Source organism: Ranitomeya imitator, chromosome 5 (genome assembly GCF_032444005.1).
Source record: "Ranitomeya imitator isolate aRanImi1 chromosome 5, aRanImi1.pri, whole genome shotgun sequence".
NCBI lineage: Eukaryota > Metazoa > Chordata > Amphibia > Anura > Dendrobatidae > Ranitomeya > Ranitomeya imitator.
The window spans coordinates 110,510,807-110,535,501 of NC_091286.1; the positions used below are offsets into that span (position 1 = coordinate 110,510,807).

General features: G+C 43.1%; 1 protein-coding gene across 3 annotated transcripts in view; it reads left to right on the forward strand.

The window, feature by feature from the left end:
- Positions 1–24,695, forward strand: part of FEZ2 (fasciculation and elongation protein zeta 2) — a 79,482-nt gene that overhangs the window by 30,633 nt on the left and 24,154 nt on the right. For all 3 annotated transcript variants that reach the window (XM_069769029.1, XM_069769028.1, XM_069769030.1), the window contains exons 2-4: positions 2,086–2,194; positions 21,645–21,761; positions 23,932–24,076. In XM_069769029.1, the coding sequence (XP_069625130.1) occupies positions 2,086–2,194; positions 21,645–21,761; positions 23,932–24,076 (371 nt within the window). The remainder of the gene's footprint in view (positions 1–2,085; positions 2,195–21,644; positions 21,762–23,931; positions 24,077–24,695) is intronic.

Consider the following 24,695-nt stretch of genomic DNA (forward strand, 5'->3'; position numbering starts at 1 on the left):
AGAAGGAAAACAATAGATTTTCATACAAGAATTCCTTATAGATTCAGACAAGATATTTAAAATATATTACCGTAGTTAAAATGTATATCGTAACAGTAAACCTTAAAACAATAATAGTATTTGCCCTTAAGGAAATCACTGCAGCCAACGGTGCCATTTTCTATCAAATTTATGTAAACAGTTGTTTGTTAAAACGAATTTATTTTCATATGATTTGTGTAAAGTAATTTTATTTATTAAATCTTGCGTAGAGGGGATATTTGGGGATTTCCAAAAAAAAAGCTATATTTTGGTCACTAAAAAAATATGTAAAATAAGTAGCCTCAGCGATAGATCTATTTGTTCGATATTTAAAGAAAGTAGGGTCAACTTGAACACACATCTTCTGAGACTCAGGCATGTGAGGGAAGAAGCAGCACGCATGCGCCAGGTAACCGTAGCGATGGCATCGGCAATCTATATACACTTACCTATAACTGTTCATTCCCGGAGACTCTGATTGTCTGAATTATAGCTACAATAGAAAACTAAATGTTATGGATGTGCAGTGTGTACTAGACATTAGTGATGAAAATGTTTAAGACACTTGAGTTTCTCAAAGCCATCAGAAGACATCGTTTACAGTCAGAGGGCGCTCCGCAGTTTATTTCCAGCTGAAGGCTTATAGCGCACTTTCTGTGTAAAGGTACCGTCTCACAGTGGCACTTTGGTCGCTACGACGGCACGATCCGTGACGCTCCAGCATCGCTCCAATATCGCTCCAGCGTCGTAGACTGCGGTCACACTTCGCAATGCACGACACTGGAGCGATAATTTCACGACGTATTTGCGATGTAGAAGCTGTTGGTTACTATGCGCACATCGTATACAATATCGTGCACACCTTTGTTACACCATGCGATCATGCCGCCACAGCGGGACACTAGACGACGAAAGAAAGTTTCAAACGATCTGCTACGACGTACGATTCTCAGCGGGGTCCCTGATCGCAGGAGCGTGTCAGACACTGCGAGATCGTAACTATATCGCTGGAACGTCACGGATCGTGCCGTCGTAGCTATCAAAATGGCACTGTGTGACGGTACCCTTAGTTACTGGGACACCTCCCTACTGCTCACTGGGGGCTTTGAGACCTTTCATTTAGATTACTTCAGTTTAGCAGCCACTTGTAACATAAAGTGGCTTTGTGGCCTGCTTGAGGGGCTGCACCACCCTGCAACGGGATGGAAGAGAGGCCCAATTAATATTCTGCAGACTCGAAATGTCCGTATACCCGGGCAGCCCCTTATGTTGGTGGGGGTGATGCGAATGCATTTTAGGACCCCCCCCCCCCCCCCATCCAGCTTTGAGTTTGTAACTTGGGAGTATGTTAACCCCTTGCTTCCCAGCCAGTGACAAGGGCCATGTGCTCCATCCTGGCTGCGGCGGCTCGTTAGTCAGGATTGCTGAGTGTCGTCTGTTGGCTCCTTGTAATGTAATTATTTCTCTGCTGTGCAGACTTCAGCAAATTGTTTGCAGTGATTATTCCCAGCCACAGCGCTGCAACCGATCACCCTCCGCTGAGATGTACTGATACGTTGTTACATGTTAGGCTTAGGGTACTTTCACACTAGCGTTTTTTAAAATCCGTCACAATGCGTCGTTTTGCAGAAAAAACGCATCCTGCAAAAGTGCTTGCAGGATGCGTTTTTTTCCCCATAGACTTTTATTGACGACGCATTTGCGACGGATTGGCACACTTTGCATCCGTCTCCGCCCCCACCTCCCCGCACCTTACAATGGGGCAGCGGATGCGCCAGAAAAATGCATCCGCTGCCTCCATTGTGCAATGCAGCAAACGCTAGCGTCGGAATCTCTCCCCGACGCATTGCGGGCGGGCAGGCAATCAGATTCCTCATCCAACTCTAGAACATTTTGTATTTGGGGGCAGTAGAAGACTGCATTGAAACGGTTACACAGAAATGCCTGTTATCTGCTGGAAACAAAAGCTGCACACTGCCACCCCTGCAATTACAGTGGGTTTGGACCGAAGAGGGAAATGTTACATATCATTATAATAACATTCTTTTTTTTTTTTCTTTAAAGAATTTGGAATGCATTAACGGACAACTATGGCAATGTAATGGCCGTGGACTGGAAGACGTCTCACACCAGAGCCTTGCACTTACCAACGCTTAACCTTTTGGAGAAAGCGGTGAGTACCTCCTGATAACTTCAGTGTCCTGTCTTGACCAAGATCACTTTTCGAAGCTTAGAGAAACATGGGGTTTTGATTGGGAAATGTCTTTTCATTCTCCTAGTCGTTTTAGGTATAAAATAATGTATCGTTTGCCTGCCTAAATGCTGCCGAACCAAACCATGCAGATTTCTAAAGAGCTTCCTGTATGCCACCCATATCTAATCTCTTGTCTTGGGCGCCAAGGCTAGTATACATGAACCCCGACTTACACGAAGAGAATGGTCAGTAGGAATTTTTCTTATCTATATCATAATGTGAAATTTAAGGGTTGTCTCGTCTCCAAGATCCTTTCCCAATTTATAGAAGGTATAATGGCTAATACCTCCAATTAGAAATGTAGTATAGTTCTTCTGATTTGCTATGTGCAGGGCATTGCAGTAGCTTAGGTAGCCATGGTTATGACAAGTAACAATGGTCACTGTATGAGTAGTTGTAGCCATGGCTACTACAATGCCCTGCACATGGGGTAAGCGACATAGCGAGTCAGAAGAACTATGCTACATTTCTAATTGGAGGTATTGGTTAATATTATTACACCCTACCACATTTTGGGATGAGAGATGGAAATACCTCTTTAATGCAATGACAATAAAATGTTAATTTTGAGTGCCCATGTTGCACTGTCTGCTGGTGTGGTTGGGTGATCTATTCCATGGAAGAACTTTTCACTGCCCTCTAGTAAAGCACAGACGACTGTCTTGTGGCAGTGACATCTTAGGATTGCTCGTTTTTGTTGTGATACTAACAGATGGCGTTCTTCCTGAATTATTCTAAGGGTATGTGCACGATGCAGATTTAGTGCAGAACTGCAGCAGATTTTCCTGCAGCAGAAACGCTGCAGAACTGCACTGTGATTTACAGTACAATGTAAATCAATGTGGAAAAAAAAAAAGCTGTGCACATGGTGCAGAAAAATCTGCACAGAAACGCTGCAGATTTCAAAGAAGTGCATGTCACTTCTTTTGTGCAGTTCTGCAGCGTTTCTGCACCCTCCATAATAGAAATCCATTGATAAAAAACGCATAAAAAAACGCACCTGCGGATTATGCCAGGAGATGCAGATTTTATGCAGAAAATTCTGCACCAAATCTGCATCGTGTGCACACAGCCTTATGGTTTTTATGTACTTGCTTTTTAACAAATGAAGGAGAGCGTTTTCTTACCATTATTTCCCCAGCACTGAAATGCCAGACACACAACTGGGATAATCTTCAGAGGAAGAGGGCAGAAAATTGTCCAATAGGGAAGTCCTGTATATAAATGTAATGTTCCATTTTGTGATTAAAAATCCAACATAGATTGATGATGAGTCGCCCATAAAAAAAAAAAAAAAAGCAAGGCCACCCGTTTCGGCACTGTGCCATAGTCATGGTGCTCCTTGGCTAAAATCCACTTAACAGAATCCTGTTTAATGCTATTTTTGCCACAAGATTCACTGCAGGTTCGCTAAAGCCATGGTCACACATTGCATTTTTGCTGCATTTTTTTATGCAAACACTGCTTTTTACAGTACCAGCAAAAGCTGTGTGTTTTCAGAAATCTCATGCGCACACATTGGGGTTTTTCCTGACTGAATTGGAAAACTACTGATTTTTTCAAAACTGCAGCAGGTCAATAATTCTTTAAGCGTTTTTGAAAGGTTTTTATACCTGTAGGAAAGCCAAAAGTGCAAAAAAAGCAGCTATTGCCATTAGTGTTTCCTACATTTTTAGTGGAAGGAAAGCAGCTACAGCAGGATGTGACGCACAATTACTTTTGTGATTCCCCCCTCCCAAGTTTAAACTATAATGTCTTGGTCTCCTCCCCTCAGCCTGGATGTTGGGGTTAGTACAGTTTAATTAAATTAGTGATGTTAACCCCTGGAGCTTTTTTCGGTTTTGCGTTTTCGTTTTTCGCTCCCCTCCTTCCCAGAGCCATAACTTTTTTTTTTATTTTTCTATCAAAATGGCCAATTGAGGGCTTATTTTTTGCGGGACAAGTTGTACTTTTGAAAGACACCATTTGGTTTTACCATGTCGTGTATATTATTTAAAATTTAACCTTTATTAGACCTTAATACATATAATAATAAACAACACACCAAGCACCACGAGAAAGAAAACAACCAGGGGTGTGCCTACCCCTACACTGGCCTAGCTGACCTTACCTATTTGCGGAGGTTGGCACCCTAAAAACCTGCGCAATGGCGCCCCCGCTCCTCGACGGCTCTCCCTGCTCACCCTATAGGGCCCTATAGTGGCAGGAGGTGACAGAGATAATGAATAGGCAGGTGAGAAAGAGAAGAGGTATAGATCTAATCAATAGGTGTATAGACTGATTCTGATGTATGCAATCGTTAATTTAGTCCTCAGGTGGAGATGTTAGATCCTATTTGCAATTACCCTCAATATATATAGTTAGAATAAACAGTTGTAATAGATAGCTAAATCTTCCAGTGAATATACTAGATGGTGATTGTAGTGAACCTAATAGATTTCACTGATGTAGCCCATCATAATGGCTAAACTAATATTTCTGATATAACACCTATACACTATAATTATAGCTATCTATTTTATTAAAGTGATGTATCTACAGATCTTGATATATCTACAGTATGCAAATCAATATCAAGGACGTACACATTATTAGTCTATATATACCTCTCTCCTAGTGGTATTAATATATATACATAGGCCAGGAAAATCAACTTATCTAATAAAGACAAAACAAAAACAAAAACACACCAACCACCCTAAAAACTGTATTAAACAATCACAGACAAATGGCAACTTAGGACAACCATTATATCCTTTGTCCAATATTAACCCCTTAAGCCCCGAGGGTGGTTTGCACGTTAATGACCGGGCCAATTTTTACAATTCTGACCACTGTCCCTTTATGAGGTTATAACTCTGGAACGCTTCAACGGATCTTGGCGATTCTGACATTGTTTTCTCGTGACATATTGTACTTCATTTTAGTAGTAACATTTATTCGATATAACTTGCGTTTATTTGTGAAAAAAACGGAAATTTGGCGAAAATTTAGAAAGTTTCGCAATTTTCCAACTTTAAATTTTTATGCCCTTAAATCACAGAGATATCTCACGCAAAATACTTAATAAGTAACATTTCCCACATGTCTACTTTACATCAGCACAATTTTGGAACCAAAATTTTTTTTTGTTAGGGAGTTATAAGGGTTAAAAGTTGACCAGCAATTTCTCATTTTTACAACACCATTTTTTTTTAGGGACCACATCTCATTTGATGTCATTTTGAGGGGTCTATATGATAGAAAATACCCAAGTGTGAGACCATTCTAAAAACTGCACCCCTCAAGGTGCTCAAAACCACATTCAAGAAGTTTATTAACCCTTCAGGGGTTTCACAGGAATTTTTGGAATGTTTAAATAAGAATGAATATTTAACTTTTTTTCACACAAAATTTATTTCAGCTCCAATTTGTTTTATTTTACCAAGGGTAACAGGATAAAATGGATGCCAAACATTGTTGTACAATCTGTACTGAGTACGCTGATAGCCCATATGTGGGAGTAAACCACTGTTTGGGCGCATGGCAGAGCTCGGAAGGGAAGGAGCGCCATTTGACTTTTAAATGCAAAATTGACAGGAATTGAGATGGGACACCATGTTGCGTTTGGAGAGCCACTGATGTGCCTAAACATTGAAACCCCCCCACAAGTGACACCATTTTGGAAAGTAGACACCCTAAGGAACTTATCTAGATGTGTGGTGACCACTTTGACCCACCAATTGCTTCACAGAAGTTTATAATGCAGAGCCGTAAAAATAAAAAATCATATTTTTTCACAAAAATTATCTTTTCGCCCCCAATTTTTTATTTTCCCAAGAGTAAGAGAAGAAATTGGACCTCAAAAATTGTTGGCCAATTTGTCCTGAGTACGCTGATACCCCATATATGGGTGTAAACCATTGTTTGGGCGTATGGCAGAGCTCGGAAGGGAAGGAGCGCCATTTGACTTTTCAATGCAAAATTGACTGGAATTGAGATGGGACGCCATGTTGCGTTTGGAGAGCCCCTGATGTGCCTAAACATTGGAACCCCTCACAAGTGACACCATTTTGAAAAGTAGACCCCTTAAGGAACTTATCTAGATGTGTGGTGAGCACTTTGACCCAACAAGTGCTTCACAGAAGTTTATAATGCAGAGCCGTAAAAATAAAAAATCTTATTTTTTCACAAAAATGATCTTTTCGCCCCCAATTTTTTATTTTCCCAAGGGTAAGAGAAGAAATTAGACCACAAAAGTTGTTGTGCAATTTGTCCTGAGTGCGACGATACCCCATATGTGGGGGTAAACCACTTTTTGGGTGCATAGCAGAGCTCGGAAGGGAAGGAGCGCCATTTGACTTTTCAATGCAAAATTGACTGGAATTAAGTTGGGACGCCATGTTGGTTTGGAGAGCCCCTGATGTGCCTAAACATTAAAACCCCCCACAAGTGACACCATTTTGGAAACTAGACCCCATAAGGAACTTATCTAGATGTGTTTTGAGAGCTTTGAACCCCCAAATGTTTCACTACAGTTTATAACGCAGAGCCGTTAAAATAATTTTTTTTTTTTTTTCGCAAAAATTATTTTTTAGCCCCCAGTTTTGTATTTTCACAAGGGTAACATAATAAATTGGACCCCAAAAGTTGATGTCCAATTTGTCCTGAGTACGCTGATACCCCATATGTGGGGGGGAACCACTGTTTGGGCGCATGGCAGAGCTCGGAAGGGAAGGAGCGCCATTTGGAATGCAGACTTAGATGGATTGGTCTGCAGGAGTCACGTTGCATTTGCAGAGCCCCTGATGTACCCAAACAGTACAAACCCCCCACAAGTGACCCCATATTAGAAACTAGACCTCCCAAGGAACTTATCTAGATGTGTTGTGAGAACTTTGAACCCCTAAGTGTTTCACTACAGTTTATAACGCAGAGCCGTGAAAATAAAAATTCTTTTTTTTTTCACAAAAATGATCTTTTCGCCCCCAATTTTTTATTTTCCCAAGGGTAAGAGAAGAAATTAGACCACAAAAGTTGTTGTGCAATTTGTCCTGAGTGCGACGATACCCCATATGTGGGGGTAAACCACTTTTTGGGTGCATAGCAGAGCTCGGAAGGGAAGGAGCGCCATTTGACTTTTCAATGCAAAATTGACTGGAATTAAGTTGGGACGCCATGTTGGTTTGGAGAGCCCCTGATGTGCCTAAACATTAAAACCCCCCACAAGTGACACCATTTTGGAAACTAGACCCCATAAGGAACTTATCTAGATGTGTTTTGAGAGCTTTGAACCCCCAAATGTTTCACTACAGTTTATAACGCAGAGCCGTTAAAATAATTTTTTTTTTTTTTTCGCAAAAATTATTTTTTAGCCCCCAGTTTTGTATTTTCACAAGGGTAACATAATAAATTGGACCCCAAAAGTTGATGTCCAATTTGTCCTGAGTACGCTGATACCCCATATGTGGGGGGGAACCACTGTTTGGGCGCATGGCAGAGCTCGGAAGGGAAGGAGCGCCATTTGGAATGCAGACTTAGATGGATTGGTCTGCAGGAGTCACGTTGCATTTGCAGAGCCCCTGATGTACCCAAACAGTACAAACCCCCCACAAGTGACCCCATATTAGAAACTAGACCTCCCAAGGAACTTATCTAGATGTGTTGTGAGAACTTTGAACCCCTAAGTGTTTCACTACAGTTTATAACGCAGAGCCGTGAAAATAAAAATTCTTTTTTTTTTTCACAAAAATGATTTTTTAGCCCCCAGCTTTGTATTTTTACAAGGGTAACAGAATAAATTGGACCCCAAAAGTTGTTGTTCAATTTGTCCTGAGTACGCTGATACCCCGTATGTGGGGGGGAACCACTGTTTGGGCGCATGGCAGAGCTCGGAAGGGAAGGAGCGCCATTTGGAATGCAGACTTAGATGGATTGGTCTGCAGGCGTCACGTTGCATTTGCAGAGCCCCTGATGTACCCAAACAGTAGAAACCACCCACAAGTGACCCCATATTGAAACTAGACCTCCCATGGAACTTATCTAGATGTGTTGTGAAAACTTTGAACCCCCAAGTGTTTCACTACAGTTTACAACGCAGAGCCGTGAAAATAAAAAATCCTTTTTTTTCCCACAAAAATGATTTTTAGCCCCCCAAATTTTTATTTTCCCAAGGATAACAAGAGAACTTGGACCCAAAAAGTTGTTGTCCAATTTGTCTCGAGTACGATGATACCCCATATGTTGGGGTAAACCCCTGTTTGGGCGCACGGGAGAGCTCGGAAGTGAAGGAGCACTGTTTTACTTTTTCAATGCAGAATTGGCTGGAATTGAGATCGGACGCCATGTCGCGTTTGGAGAGCCCCTGATGTGTCTAAACAGTGGAAACCCCCAATTATAACTGAAACCCTAATCCAAACGCACCCCTAACCCTAATCCCAACTGTAACCCTAACCACACACCTAACCCTGACACACCCCTAATTCTAATCCCAACCCTAATCCCAACCGTAAATGTAATACAAACCCTAACCCTAACCCTAGCCCTAACCCTAGCCCTAACCCTAACCCTAATGGGAAAATGGAAATAAATACATTTTTTTTAATTTTATTATTTTTCCCTAAGGCTAGGTTCACATTGCATTAGGGAAATCCGTTTAGCACTAGCGGATTGCGCTAACGCAATGTCTTTTTAGGTGTCGTGTTTAGTGGTCGCGTTAACGTCCCCGCTCTGGAAGATCGGGGATCGGACCTCGGGCGCGCCGCGGACGCTGCAAGCAGCGTCTGAGGCGCGCCACAAAAGAACGGCACCTTGCTAGCGCGAGCCGAAAATGGCACGCTCTAGCGATGCGCTACACCCGAAAATCACATTGCTGTCAATGGTTGTGCTAACGGACCCGTTGCACGGCGTTAATTGTGACATTTTCGCCGTGCAACGCTGTCCGTTAGCGTTAACCCATTAACGCAATGTGAACCTAGCCTAACTAAGGGGGTGATGAAGGGGGGTTTGATTTACTTTTATAGCGAGTTTTTTATATCGGATTTTTATGATTGGCAGCCGTCACACACTAAAAGACGCTTTTTATAGCAAAAAAGTTTTTGCGTCTCCACATTTTGAGACCTATAATTTTTCCATATTTTGGTCCACAGAGTCATGTGAGGTCTTGTTTTTTGCGGGACGAGTTGACGTTTTTATCGGTTACATTTTCGGACATGTGACAGTTTTTGATCGCTTTTTATTCCGATTTTTTGTGAGGCAGAATGACCAAAAACCAGCTATTCATGAATTTCTTTTGGGGGAGGCGTTTATACCGTTCCGCGTTTGGTAAAATTGATGAAGCAGTTTTATTCTTCGGGTCAGTACGATTACAGCGATACCTCATTTATATCATTTTTTTATGTTTTGGCGCTTTTATACGATAAAAGCTATTTTATAGAAAAAATAATTATTTTGGCATCGCTTTATTCTCAGGACTATAACTTTTTTATTTTTTTGGTTATGATGCTATATGGCGGCTCGTTTTTTGCGGGACAAGATGACGTTTTCAGAGGTACCATGGTTATTTATATCCGTCTTTTTGATCGCGTGTTATTCCACTTTTTGTTCAGCGTTATGATAATAAAGCGTTGTTTTTTGGCTCGTTTTTTTTTTTTTTTTCTTACGGTGTTCACTGAAGGGGTTAACTAGTGGGCCAGTTTTATAGGTCGGGTCGTTACGGACGCGGCGATACTAAATATGTGTACTTTTATTGTTTTTTTTGTTTTTTTTTTATGTAAAGAAATGTATTTATGGGAATAATATTTTTTTTTTTCTGCTTTATTTAGGATTTTTTTTTTTTTTTTTTTTTTTACAAGTGTGGAAATTTTTTTTTTTACTTTTTCACTTTGTCCCAGGGGGGGACATCACAGATCACCGATCTGACAGTGTGCACAGCACTCTGTTAGATCGGTGATCTGACATACAGCCGGGCAGGATTAGAGCTGCAGCTGCAGCCTGATCCTGACCCGGAAGTGCTCCCTGCAGGACCCGGATGCAGCCCGGCGGCCATTTTGGATCCGGGGACTGCAGGGAGAAGACGCTCGGTACACGGTGAGCACATCACCGTGTACCGATCGTCTCAGGGAAGCCCGCAGGGAGCCCCCTCCCTGCGCGATGCTTCCCTGCACCGCCGGCACACCGCGATCATCTTTGATCGCGGTGTGCCGGGGGTTAATGTGCCGGGAGCGGTCCGTGACCGCTCCTGGCACATAGTGCCGGATGTCAGCTGCGATAGGCAGCTGACACCCGGCCGCGATCGGCCGCGCTCCCCCCGTGAGCGCGGCCGATCGCATATGACGTACTATCCCGTCCATGGGAATTAAGTCCCAGGTCACCTGGACGGGATAGTACGTCATATGGGATTAAGGGGTTAAAGTCCACTGTCGACTTCCAGGGCATATTGCCCATATAAATCCTATAACGATTATAAATAGATAAATTGTACCAAGTTACAGTTAGTTACTCGACGCGTTTCCCCTCTTTGCCGAGTGGTGTGTTTTTGTTTTTGTTTTGTCTTTATTAGATAAGTTGATTTTCCTGGCCTATGTATATATATATTAATACCACTAGGAGAGAGGTATATATAGACTAATAATGTGTACGTCCTTGATATTGATTTGCATACTGTAGATATATCAAGATCTGTAGATACATCACTTTAATAAAATAGATAGCTATAATTATAGTGTATAGGTGTTATATCAGAAATATTAGTTTAGCCATTATGATGGGCAACATCAGTGAAATCTATTAGGTTCACTACAATCACCATCTAGTATATTCACTGGAAGATTTAGCTATCTATTACAACTGTTTATTCTAACTATATATATTGAGGGTAATTGCAAATAGGATCTAACATCTCCACCTGAGGACTAAATTAACGATTGCATACATCAGAATCAGTCTATACACCTATTGATTAGATCTATACCTCTTCTCTTTCTCACCTGCCTATTCATTATCTTTGTCACCTCCTGCCACTATAGGGCCCTATAGGGTGAGCAGGGAGAGCCGTCGAGGAGCGGGGGCGCCATTGCGCAGGTTTTTAGGGTGCCAACCTCCGCAAATAGGTAAGGTCAGCTAGGCCAGTGTAGGGGTAGGCACACCCCTGGTTGTTTTCTTTCTCGTGGTGCTTGGTGTGTTGTTTATTATTATATGTATTAAGGTCTAATAAAGGTTAAATTTTAAATAAATAGAGTGGATACCTGTGAGACATTTATGATTAATCCCTCTGGTAATCAAATATTGGTTGTTTAAGTTTACCATGTCGTGTACTAGAAAACGAGAAATAAATTCCAAGTACGGTGAAATTCCCCCCAAAAAAGTGCAATCCCACACTTGTTTTTTGTTTGGCTCTTTCGCTAGGTTCACTAAATGCTAAAACTGACCTGCCATTTTGATTCTCCAGGTCATTTCGAGTTCATAGACACCAAACATGTCTAGGTTATTTTTTTATCTAAGTGGTGAAAAAAAAAAAATTCCAAACTTTATTATTATTATTTTGAATGGGGCAAAAGAGGGGTGATTTGAACTTTTTTATATTTTTAAAAAAAATTTTTTTTTTTTTTTTAACTTTTGTCATGCTTCAATAGCCCCTATGGGAGGCTAGAAGCTGCCACAACTTGATCAGCTCTGCTACATAGATGCGATGGTCAGATCACCTCTATGTAGCTGAATTGCAGACTTGCTATGAACGCCGACCATAGGGTGGCGCTCACAGCAATCCGCCATCAACAACCATAGAGGTCTCAAGGAGACCTCTGGTTGTCATGCCGACACTCCGATGACACCCGATCATGTGACGGGGTCACCAGTACACGAATTTCCGTCCGTATGGCTCAACGCCAGAGCCCACATCAAAAGCGGGGGATACTGCCATCAGCGTAATAGTACGTCTGATGGCAGTAAGAGGTTAACCCCTTCATGACCTTGGGATTTTCTGTTTTTGCATGTTCGTTTTTTGCTCCCCTTCCCAGAGCCATAACTTTTTTTTTATTATTCCGTCAATATGGCCATGTGAGGGCTTATTTTTTGCGGGACGAGTTGTACTTTTGAACGACATCATTGGTTTTAGCATGTCGTGTACTAGAAAACGGGAAAAAAATTCCAAGTGCGGTGAAATTGCAAAAAAAGTGCAATCCCACACTTGTTTTTTGATTGGCGTTTTTACTAGGTTCACTAAATGCTAAAACTGACCAGACATTATGATTCTCCAGGTCAGTACGAGTTCATAGACACCAAACATGTCTAGGTTATCTTTTATCTAAGTGAAAAAAAATTCCTAACTTTGCTAAAAAAAATAAAAAAACTGCGCCATTTTAAGATACCCGTAGCGTCTCCATTTTTCGTGATTTGGGGTCGGGTGAGGGCTTATTTTTTGCGTGCCGAGCTGACATTTTTATTGATACCACTTTTGTGCAGATACGATCTTTTGATTTTAATGCAATGATGCGGCGACCCAAAAAACTTAATTCTGGTGTTTCAATTTTTTTTTCTCGCTACGCCATTTAGCGATCAGGTTAATGCTTCTTTTTATTGATTGATTGGGTGATTTTGAACGCAGCGATACCAAATATGTGTAGGTTTGATTTTTTTTTTTTTTTTTTATTTATTTATGCAGAAGCATCGCCGACCTCCGATCATGCGCCGGAAAGGGTAGTTAAATGCTGCTGTCTGCGTTTGACAGCGGCATTTAACTAGTTAATAGCGGCGGGTGAATCACGGCTTTGATGCGGGCTCACCGCCGGAGCCCTGCATCAAAGCGCGGTATCTGACCTCGGACGTACTATCCCGTCCGAGGTCAGACACTGCAGACAGAGGTTAAAGTAAACAATGTCTGACCAATGTGTAAAATGTAATAATACCCGACCAACTCAAGGGCTGACCAATGTGCAGACAATGTCTGACCTACTCAGTGGTCTGGAAATGTCTTGAGTAAACTGTTCCTGACCAATTCAACTTTCCCCGCTGCTTTTACGTTTGCAGTTGGGTATTTTTCATGAGCTCATGAACTGTTTTGTTTAGAATAGTCAATCTTATTTTATTTATTACTAAACACAGCCGCAACCCTTCCCAAATGAAAGAAAAGGGAAACTTTTGATCTCTGCTGTTTAACCCTTTACTGACCGAACGAATTTTGACCTTAATGAAAGCCAAATTTTACAATTCTGAGCACTGTGACTTTGAGTTAATAACTCTGAAATACTTCAATGGATCCCACTGATTTTGAGATTCTTTTTTTGTGACCTATTGTACTTTATGATAATGATAACATTTCCTCGATATGACTCACGTTTATTTGTGGGGAAAAAAGAGCAATTTGGCCAAAATTTTGCAATTTTCAAATCTTTGTAACTTTTATGCCCTTAAATCACAGAAATATTTCACACTAAATAATAAATATTTCCCACATGTCTACTTTAGATCAGCACATTTTTGTGAACACATCTTTTTTTTTTTTTTGTTAGGAAGTTATAAGGATTAAAAGTCAGCGATTTCTCATTTTTACAACAAAATTTACAAAACAATTTTTTTTTTTTTTAGGGACCATCTCACAGTTAAAGTCACTTTGAGGGGTGTACATGACAGAAAATACCCAAACTTGACACCATTCTAAAAACTACGCCCCTCAAGGTGCTCAAAACCACATTCAAGAAGTTTATTAACCCATTACGTGCTTCACAGGAACTGAAACAATGTGGAAGGAAAAAATGAACATTTAACTTTTTTTTTTTTTAAACATTTTACTTCAGAACCAATTTTTTATTTTCAGAAGTGTAAAAAGAGAAAATGAACCACAAAATTTGTTGTGCAATTTCTCCTGAATACGCCGATACCTCATATGTGGGGGTAAACCACTGTTTGGGCGCACGGCAGAACTTGGAAGAGAAGGAGTGCCGTTTGACTTTTTCAATGCAGAATTGGCTGGAATTGAGATCGGACGCCATGTCGCGTTTGGAGAGCCCCTGATGTGCCTAAACAGTGGAAACCCCCCACAAGTTACACCATTTTGGAAACTAGACCCCTTAAGGAACTTATCTAGATGTGTGGTGAGCACTTTGAACCTCAGGTGCTTCACAGAAGTATAGAACGTAAAGCCATGAAAATAAAATCGTATTTTTTCTACAAATTGATCTTTTAGCCCCCCAATTTTTTTTCACAAGGGTAACAGGACAAATTGCACAACAACTTTCGTGGTTAAATTTCTCCTGAGTACGCAGATACCCCATTTGTGGGGGTAAACTACAGTTTGGGCGCATGGCAGAGCTTGGAAGAGAAGGAGTGCCGTTTGACTTTTTCAATGCAGACTTGGCTGGAATTGAGATCTGACGCCATGTCGCGTTTGTAGAGCACCTGATGTGCCTAAACAGTGGAAACCCCCCACAAGTGACCCCATTTTGGAAACTAGACCCATTAAGGAACTTATCTAGATGTGTGATGAGCACTTTGAACCCCCAAGTGCTTCACAGAAATTTATAACATAGAGCTGTGAAAATAAACAATTCTTTAGTTTTCCCTCAAAAATGTTTTAGCTCACAATTTTTTATTTTCTCAAGGATAACATGAGAAATTGGACCACAAAATTTATTGGACAATTTATCCTGAATACGCTGATACCCCATATGTGGGGGGCCACTGTTTGGGCGCATGGCAGAGCTCGGAAGGGAAGGAGCGCCGTTTTGGAATGCAGACTTTGATAGAATGGTCTGCGGGCGTTATGTTGCGTTTGCAGAGCCCCTGATATACCTAAACAGTAGAAACCCCTCCACAAGTGACCCCATTTTGGAAACTAGACCCCCCAAGGAACTTATCTAGATGTGTGGTGAGCACTTTGAACGCCCAGGGGCTTCACAGAAGTTTATAATGCAGAGTCGTGAAAATAAAAAATATTTTTTTTTCACAAAAATGATTTATTTTAGCCCCCAATTTTTAATTTTTTCAAGGGTAACAGGATAAATTGGACAACAATTTTTGGGGTCCCATTTCTTCTGAGTACGCCGATACCCCATGTGTGGGGGGAACCTCTGTTTGGGCACATATTGGAGCTCGGAAGGGAAGTAGTGACTTTTTAAAATGCAGACTTTGATGGAATGGTCTGCGGGCATTATGTTACATTTGCAGAGCTCCTGATGTACCTTAGTACGCTGATGCCCTATATGTGGGGGTAAACCAATGGCGCACGGGAGAACTCAGAAAGGAGGGAGCACCATTTGACTTTTTGAGCGCAAAATTGGCTGTCTCGTTTGCAGACCCCCTGATGTTAACTAAACAGTTGAAACCCCCCAATTCTAACTCCAACCCTAATCCCAACCCGATCATAATCCTAATCACAACCCAAACCATAAGCCTAATCACAACCCTAACCCCAAAACACCCCTAATCCTAATCTCAACCCTAACCTCAAACCTACCCCTAATCCCAATACACCCCTAATCCCAACCCTAACTTTTACCCTAATCCCAAAAGTAACCCTAATCCCAAACGTAACCCTAATGCCAATCCTAATCCAAACTCTAACCCTAACTTTAGACGTTCTCATTTGCCTTTGAGCAGCTCTCATTGAAATTTTTCTTGGTCTTCCACACCTTATCTTGACCTCCTCTGTTGCTGGTAACTGCCATTTCTTAGTTACATTTCAAATTGAGGAAAGGGCAACTTGAAAACGCTTTACTATCTTCTTATAGTCTTCTTCTGCTTTTGTGGGCCTCCACCATTTTCATTTTCAGAGTCCTAGGAAGCTGCTTAGAAGAATCCATGGCTGCTGTTTTTTGGCACAAGGTTAGAGGAGACTGGTTTTTTCTAAAATTTGAAAAATTTGCATCACCTGGCCTTTGCAACAATGATGGTGAACAAGCCTTAACCCTAAGGGTATGTGTCCACTTTCAGGATGGCCGGCGGTATCGTCGGAGCGGCTTTGCCGCTCTGCGCTAAGCCCCGCCCCCTTCTGGGACGCGATGATGCCGGATGTGTTCACAGCACACATCCGGCATCATCGCACCCCATTCATAGGGCCCTGTGTTATACCTTGCGGCGACGCAGCGTCGCCGCAAGATATACGGACATGCTGCGATCTGAAAAGACGCTCAGCATGTCTGGAATCGCAGGGCCGCCGCGTGCATTAAATCCCCTCCACTATGCTGTAACATCTGGACGCTGCGTGTCTGACGCTGCGGCTCTATGCAGCGTCAGACACGCAGCGTTTCCTGCACGTGGAAACATACCCTAACAGGCTATTTAAGGTCTGAAACTTGGTCCAAGTTTTCTGAGCCACAAATCTCCAAGAGTGCCCAAATGTTTGCATCTGCCCATTTTCCTTTTTGTACTTTTTGAAATGTAAAAGATTAAACATTTGTTTCCTGGGAGAATACAAAAGAAATGTCAAGTTGGCCTTTTAGAGATCATTTAATCTTCAACTAGCTTAACTGTTCACAATAACAGTAATTTTGACCAGGGGTGCCCAAATTTTTACATCCCACTGTATAACTGTATATACTGTGTATTATTCTATGTGTATATTCATGCTGCAATTAGTGTTGCGATTTTATGGCTTTGGTGGTCTTTTCTTTTGTCACCTAGCGGGAAGCAGTTTTATTGGCTTCTCTCCTTTCCTCTGATTGGATTCGGTCCTAATTTGCTCCCAGCGTTATGGATCTCGTATGTGGATTAATGAACATGTGGTAGATTTAATAATGCTTCAGTGTCTACAACACTGTGACCTCTTGCTAAGAAGACATCCATAGAAATAACACATTTCCTAGCCTTTCTCTGAGGTGTGAGATGACCACTTTATGGTTTTCACACATTCACCGATATGAAAATGGGCAATCGCGGGTGAGGGGAAAACATGGGGCCGATGAATTCATCTTTTAATCCATTCATTTCTCTACAAAATGACCTTCCTCAATGGTACGAGGATTCGGACACACAACATGGGTTTTGATAGACCCTCATCAATATTAAAATGAGGCTGTTTCTTCCCAACCTTGCTGACTTCTCTTGCTGGACTAACAGATATTTTGGTGTGACCCCCCCCCCCCTTCCCTCAAAGTAAAGGAGCTGTCGGTAGTAATGAGTGCAAGTGCTCGTTATTCAAGTTTGCCGAGGGTGCTTTGGTATGCACCGAATATCGCGGGTGCTCGAGTGACATGCTTGAGTCCCCGTGGCTGTTAGACAGCCACAAAACATGAGGGGATTGCCTGCCATACATTGCATGTTCTCGCCCTGTGCTCTTCACAGATGAGAGCAGGGTCACACTGCGCAGATATGACTGATGTGACAAATTCTGGAGACACCATGAAGACGTTCTGCTGCCTTCAACATCCTCCAGCATGACCAGTTTGGCAGTGCGTCAGTAATTTCTTTAGAGGGCTGCACAGCCCTGAATGCTATCAATCACATCTGGAACATCATGTCTTGTTCTATTCACCAACACCACATTGCACCACCGACTGTCCAGGAGTTAAATGATTCTTAAATCCAGGTCAAGGGGGATATCCCTCAGAGCATCCGCCGCCTCATCAGGAGCATGCCCAGGTGTTGTAGGGAGGTCCTACAGGCACGTGGAGGCCACACACGCTACTGAGCATCATTTCCTTGTCTTGAGGCATTTCCATTGACGTTGGATCAGCCCGTGATTTGATCTTCCACTTTGATTTTGAGCATCATTCCAAATTCAGACCTGAGTTATTACTTTTGATTTACATTGATCATTCTCATGTTTTATTGTTCGCAACGCATTCCACTCACCTCCCTCTCCTTCCCTTGGCACTCTGGTCTCCGAGGCACTGGCACTCTGTACAACAGACACCACAGAATGACGTCATCGCGTCTACTATCCTACTCTCCAGCGGCCCGTTTTCCAGCAATGTATTCACCGCTGTCTGCATCCCGAGGATGTGGATTGATGGCAGTCATGGGCATGGTACTGCACATAGTCCACAGTTTCGGCCCTGTAACCTAGACATAATGGCCAAATCAGCGCTGGTGTCACTGTCCCCGCTTCCTGTCGAATTGAGTAGGAAGAGGAAGTCCACGATCAGCTGCAGTCCGGACATCCTCCTCCTGTTCAATTTTGTCTGAAGGCGGGGACAGTGACGCCGGTTCTGACTGGGCGCTGGTGCCACGTATCACAACTCTGCACAAGAGCCCTGGGGGGAGCGAGTGCTGCCACCATGGGAATGGCACGGGAGGAGAGTATAGGCTTTATTATTTTGAGGGCCAAACATTTTGATCAAGAAGGGGTTGTCCTAGTAGTAGACTACCCCTTTAACGAAACTAGGATAACAGCAACAGAGGTGCAGGCCCCATACCTCTCATGGTCACCCCTTTGCCGCAGTGTCTGTTCTATATGTACTGCAACACAAGAAAACATACCGGCACCAGATCCCGTTTCTTGCCACTGCAATTTACCTCATCAGCCTGCATGAAAACAACAACAACGGGAGTTCGGGTGCACAGCAGAAAAAAAGTTTTAAACAACTGTCCAGAATGAGAAAAAAGGTGGCACTCGCCCTCCAAGTAAGACATTCCTTAATTTCATATTCTAGAAGTTTCAGGAAGAGAATGGTGGAACACTTCGTGGGGTGACTGCTGTTTCACGCTGTCTGCACTTCGACAGGTCCTGTGACATAGCTGCCATGCCCTGTGGGGAGACCCCTTTATATCAGATACTTGCCCCCACATGCTGGTCAGTGATGGCACAGGTGGTTATCACTATGGTCCAGATTCTTCTGCTTGTCTGTACTGTCTGTGTGTCTACCCTCAGGCCAACATGAAAGCCCTGGCTTATATGCTCTCTGGATGTAACCAGAGGTGGGATCCTGACCCCACACTGACCTAGCCTTGTCACCAGGTTAGTGCAAAGAAAACACCAGACCACCAGGCAAAATCATCACTTACTAGCGGTTCCTCAGACTGCTGCGACTGCTCCCCAGTTACACACCAGTCATTTCTTCAGTGCACTCAATAGCTCTGGCCACTCTGTGTCCTCTTGGCTTTTGCTGTGTAATTTGAGAGCAGCATAATGTAGGGTTAGAGAGCCTGACTCCAGTGATGTCACTTACTAGGCTATTTGATTCAGTTTTAATAGAATCCCTGTTTTCTCTGCTGTAGATGTCACACTTGTAAGAATGCTGAGCTCTGTATAACCCCGCCCCCACCACTCATTTGTGGCTTCCTGTGTGCACTGTGCCTTGTCAGCAAGCTACCAATCAGTGATGGGGGTGGGGTTACATAGAATAGCTGGACTGGCCTGCACTTGAGACCTAGTCAGGCAGTGGTAATCTCCTGCTGATAAAACCTGACTCTACAGCACACAGCCTAATAAGTGTCACATCCCTGAGATCGCACTCTTGCCCTACACGATGCTGCTCTCCCTTCAGTTGTATCCTGCTGACGTAGGGTACGTGAGCGGATCGTGTGTTCTGAGCGTGGGAGCAGACAGGCATACAGTGTATTGTGAATAGGAGTAGTGTGTGGGTTTGTGCATTTCAGCACATGCCCCATTAGCTGTCAGCACAGAAGACACTCGGGGCGTTTATCGACGCTAAACTGGATTAGTGTAAAAAATAGTTCTCTAACCGTAAATAGGTCATCTGTCCCCTCTGAATACAGATGTCACTGGGAACATTCACAAATGGCCCTGTTTAAAATCCACATCGAGAAGAGCAATGACCCCGAGCCGAGGTGTTCTGTATGCAGCCAGCGTTCCCTTCTATCACTACTGAAGGCGGCTAACTAAAGCCAGCATCCTCCTGAATCATGGAAGTATAGCTAATGTGTGGGTAGCGGCTGTAAATGCAATTGTAGACATGGGGTTATCAGGCCGCGCAGTAGACCGATGGTTACAGAGCGTCTAGTCACTGATCGCTACTTTCACACATCAGTTTTTTTGTTTCAGGCAGAATCCGGCAAATTTGTAAAAAAAAAAAAAACTGATCCGGTGCAAATAGTGAAAAACTGATGCGCCGAATCCGTTTTTCAGCTGGATCCAATTTTTGTTTAACCCGGGGATAACTTCCTTTTCCGGGGAGAGAGAGAGACCCACCCCAGAACGGAACATTTCCATGGGAAATGCTTGTAAAACCGGATCCGGAGGCCGGATTCATCGTTTCACATGTCCGTTTTACACGTTTTTGGCCGGCTGCACCACTGTGTGCTTTTTTTTTGCCGGAAAAAAAAAAAAGTTCCTATTGAAAAAAAACGGATGAAACGTGTGGCCATCAGGCGCAATCCGGTGTTAATACAACTCTATGACAAAAAAAAGGATCCGACGTAAAAAAAAACAAAACAAACGGATCCTTTTTTTATGTGTGAAAGTAGCCTTACATGAGCTCCCCTCATTGGGAGTCCGGTTAGTATGGAGACTGGTGAGAATAGATGCCATATATAAATATTAGGCGTTATTGGCCTCCATTCACACCTGTTATGATTATGGGAACTGAAAAACGACTACTGAGCGCTCTAGCCCCCACACCACAGGCTGCGTTCTGCCCATGTACAGTGTACATAGAAGGCTGGGGGCGGGGTTATACAGAGCTCATGAATATGCAGCAGGGTTACTAGGCCTCCAGTGATAATCTCCTGCTGAGAAAACAGTAATTTTATCAAAACTACCCTAAGCAGCCCAGTAAGTGATACATAGCAGGAATCAGGGTCTCTGTCTCCACATTATACTGCTCTCCTGTTAGGTGGCAAAATCCTGGTAACAGATTCCCTTTAAGTGCTAAATACCCATCTGTTTTTTTTTCTCCGTATGAGAAAGGGATTCTGGGGCATTTTTTCTTTGACGTCCTCTGTTATTCCTCCTAGAAATGTATAAATTGATAACTGGATCTTACCATTTGTTACACCTGACTGTGTGGGGACGCACCCCCTTGGTAAGGAGGATAGGTGATGACTATTTCTTAAATATTCAGGAGGAACGACAGAAGATCTCCTAATTACTGACCATTGTCTCACCCACCATTGGGTGTAGATAATGGAGGACATCGTTTTGCTCCCTAGAACCAGGCCGCAATACTCGCCTATTAGACATACCGGAATGTTCCCAGTGGTCCACATGGCCGATGTGTCACGTCTGTGGACTATTTATAAGACTGGACTGAAAGCCCAACAGGACAAATGGAAAATAAGAGGATCAGAATAAATGCTAACCACTGAGCCACTTTCTCACATTCTGGCAAATCAATGGGATTTTGAGGAGCTGCAGAAAGTCTCCCATGAAATGTTGTGGCAGTTTTCTCAATTCTTTTATTTTCTTATACTCCATTTCCTTCAAGGTTTTTGTTTTTTTTTAATTCCAGATGGAGAAGTTAATCACTGACTGTAACCAAGTATTCTCTCATTTCAGGTGGACAATAACTTAAACCTCGACCTGTCTGATGACGAGGAGCTGAGGGAACAGCTGGACATGCATTCAATAATCGTGTCCTGCATAAACGACGAGCCGCTCTTCACCGCCGAGCAGGTGAGTCAAGATCTCCTATTACCCGGCTTTATGGAATAACACCCTCTTCACACCTCCATTACTTCTTCTCGATCAGGTTTCTTTTAGACATCCAGAAAGGTGTAACCTGCAAATAGAGGGTCTTATAGAGGGACAGTAGCTCTTTTTAGAATAATAGAGGGGTCTATAGTGGGGTACAATCTTGTTATTACATTCATACGACCGAACGATCGATCGCTTTAGGTTCTGACCCGGCGTGTAATCCCTGACGTGGAGGATTGTGCAATACGAAATGTCTGATTTATGCTAATGACCACGTCCTAAGCCGACTTTTGGTGTGCCCTCCTGCAGAGCAAATGGGCATTGCAATATTGGTTTCAGTGTATTAATGTGGTGCCAGATTCCGTGCCTAAATTCCCATACATTCGCTGCATGTGAATGGGCTTCTTGGAACAAGCATGCTCATTGTTCCATTGCATTCGGCGTGACAAAGCGGAGGATTAACCCATTGAGCAGCAATGGAGCTGGGCTTTGTGCCAATTCACGGCACCATTTATCGGCATCCTCTTGTGAAATTTTCAGCAGATCCATGGAGTGTGAACATGGCCTAGTGTGACGCCCTTGTTTGATGTATCATGAATAAACCTCTCCTTATAGGGCCTATATATGATATAAGATGGCGCCCCCCGGTGAAGATGCCAGAGGATGAGTGTAAGCGTAGGGACAGGGACCTTTTGGTTTAAAGCGCCACTCCAGCACTGAAAAAAAAAAAAGCCACACAGTGGTGATTTAAGTGATTTCTCGCACTGTCGGTTTGTCAATTCTTTCAGCAGTTTTTCATTGGTGTATCACCCATACACACTAATGGGAGAGTACAAAAAGTAAAAACATGTTTTGTTTTTTTGTATGTTTTTTCTGTACTGTGGACAAACCGCATATGTAATCTGTAATTTGAACTCCATGTTTCACAAGCAAAAAGTAACGCTGCGTGTGAGGACACGGGGGGTCAGTGGGTGCTCTCGTCCGCTGGCTCGAAATCGCATGGACCAAGGATCATCCCACTGAACGCCTGCTCTCCTCCTTTTAATGTGGGCATAACACTTCTCAGACAACACAGGGCAAGGGTAAAGCAGTGTGGCAATAATTTATTGAACCACCAACAAATAACCTATAGAGCAGTCCCAGCAAATACCCAACATTAGAGTCTCGCCCTTCCGCTGGCTCGCCGGGATTGGAGCAGCTGCAATTTTGTGGCTTCCAGGCCGACTATCCCCAGCACCCGCTTCTGTCGGGCACTTTACCCTCCCCTTGTGTTGTCTGAGGAGTATTACGCCCATGGGGAAAGGAGAGCTGGCGTTCAGGCGGATAATCCCTGGTCCGTGCGGTTTTGGCTAGTGGACCAGGGCGCCTGCTGACCCTCCCCCATGTCTCCACATTATAGTGGCAGCAGTGGGATGATCCCTGGTCTATGCGGGGACAGAGCACCCACTTACACCCCACACCTCTCCCCTGTGTCTTCACAATAACCTTTCTGATCCCCAAATGCATGCACTTTAGCCACAAGGGTCAGACCACGACCCCCATCTTTTGTAAAGAAGCACCTAATGCGCAGGTGCAAAGGTCACTGTTGAAAGGGGCGGCAGGATCATGTGTGACATCGTCAGTTATGGCTTATGGATCCTTTATCCGCTGTATATAGAGGTTTTGCCTGTCATTGTAATCCTGCCTTTGCTGAGAAGGGGCCTGCTGAAAACTCTTCCTGAAAAGACAGGAAGTATGAATCTAAAAAAGCCTCTGACCAAATTAAGATTTAAATTTATTTATTTATTTTTTTTTTTATTGCCAAAATGTTTTTGAAAAAAAATACATATTGCACAAAAACCAGATGAAACTATATAGGCAAGCTATGATCCGAAAATAATGACCTTTCTCTTGACTGGGTCATTGAAGTGTTGTAATCCAGTGGGTTGTTCCTTCCTACACAGTTGTGGGGGGCTGCTGGAGGCCCTTATCACGCCATCTTGGTACCCCTTTGAATCATCCATTACTTTCTCAAGCATTACCTAAGACCTTGCTCTCTGTGTTGCTTGTGTGATACGTCTTCTTTACCATATAACTTAGAATTAAAGACTTAGGAACCTTTATAAACTCACATGAAATTCATTAGCTGTGATCTCTGTTTTCCTGGCAGGTTATAGAAGAAATTGAGGAAATGATGCAGGAGTCGCCTGACCCAGAAGAGGATGACACTCCGTCCCAGTCGGATCGCCTCTCGATGCTTTCACAAGAGATCCAGACACTCAAAAAGTCTTCATCCAGTCATAGCTATGAGGAGAGTAAGTAGATAGTAATTATTGGTTCCTTATCAGCCTGAGGATGTATTCATCACTCGTGTACGGTCTGGTCTCCTTATAGATCAGACTTGTAGTATAATGTTAATCCAGTATGGGAACGGATCAGATCACTTCCCCAGGGAGATGTACCGTATATACTCGAGTATAAGCCGACCCGAGTATAAGCCGACCCCCCTAATTTTGCCACAAAAAACTGGGAAAACTTATTGACTCGAGTATAAGCCTAGGGTGGAAATGCAGCATTTACCGGTGAATTTCAAAAATAAAAATAGATCATTATTTCCCCATAGCTGTGCCATATAGTGCTCTGCACCGTTCATATTTCCCCATAGGTGTGAACCATATAGTGCTCTGCACCGTTCATTGTGCCCCATTGCTGTGCCATATACAGTGCTCTGCACCGTTCACTGTGCCCCATAGCTGTGCCATATACGGTGCTCTGCACCGTTCACTGTGCCCCATAGCTGTGCTGTGCCATATACGGTGCTCTGCACCGTTCACTGTGCCCCATAGCTGTGCCATATACGGTGCTCTGCACCGTTCACTGTGCCCCATAGCTGTGCTGTGCCATATACGGTGCTCTGCACCGTTCACTGTGCCC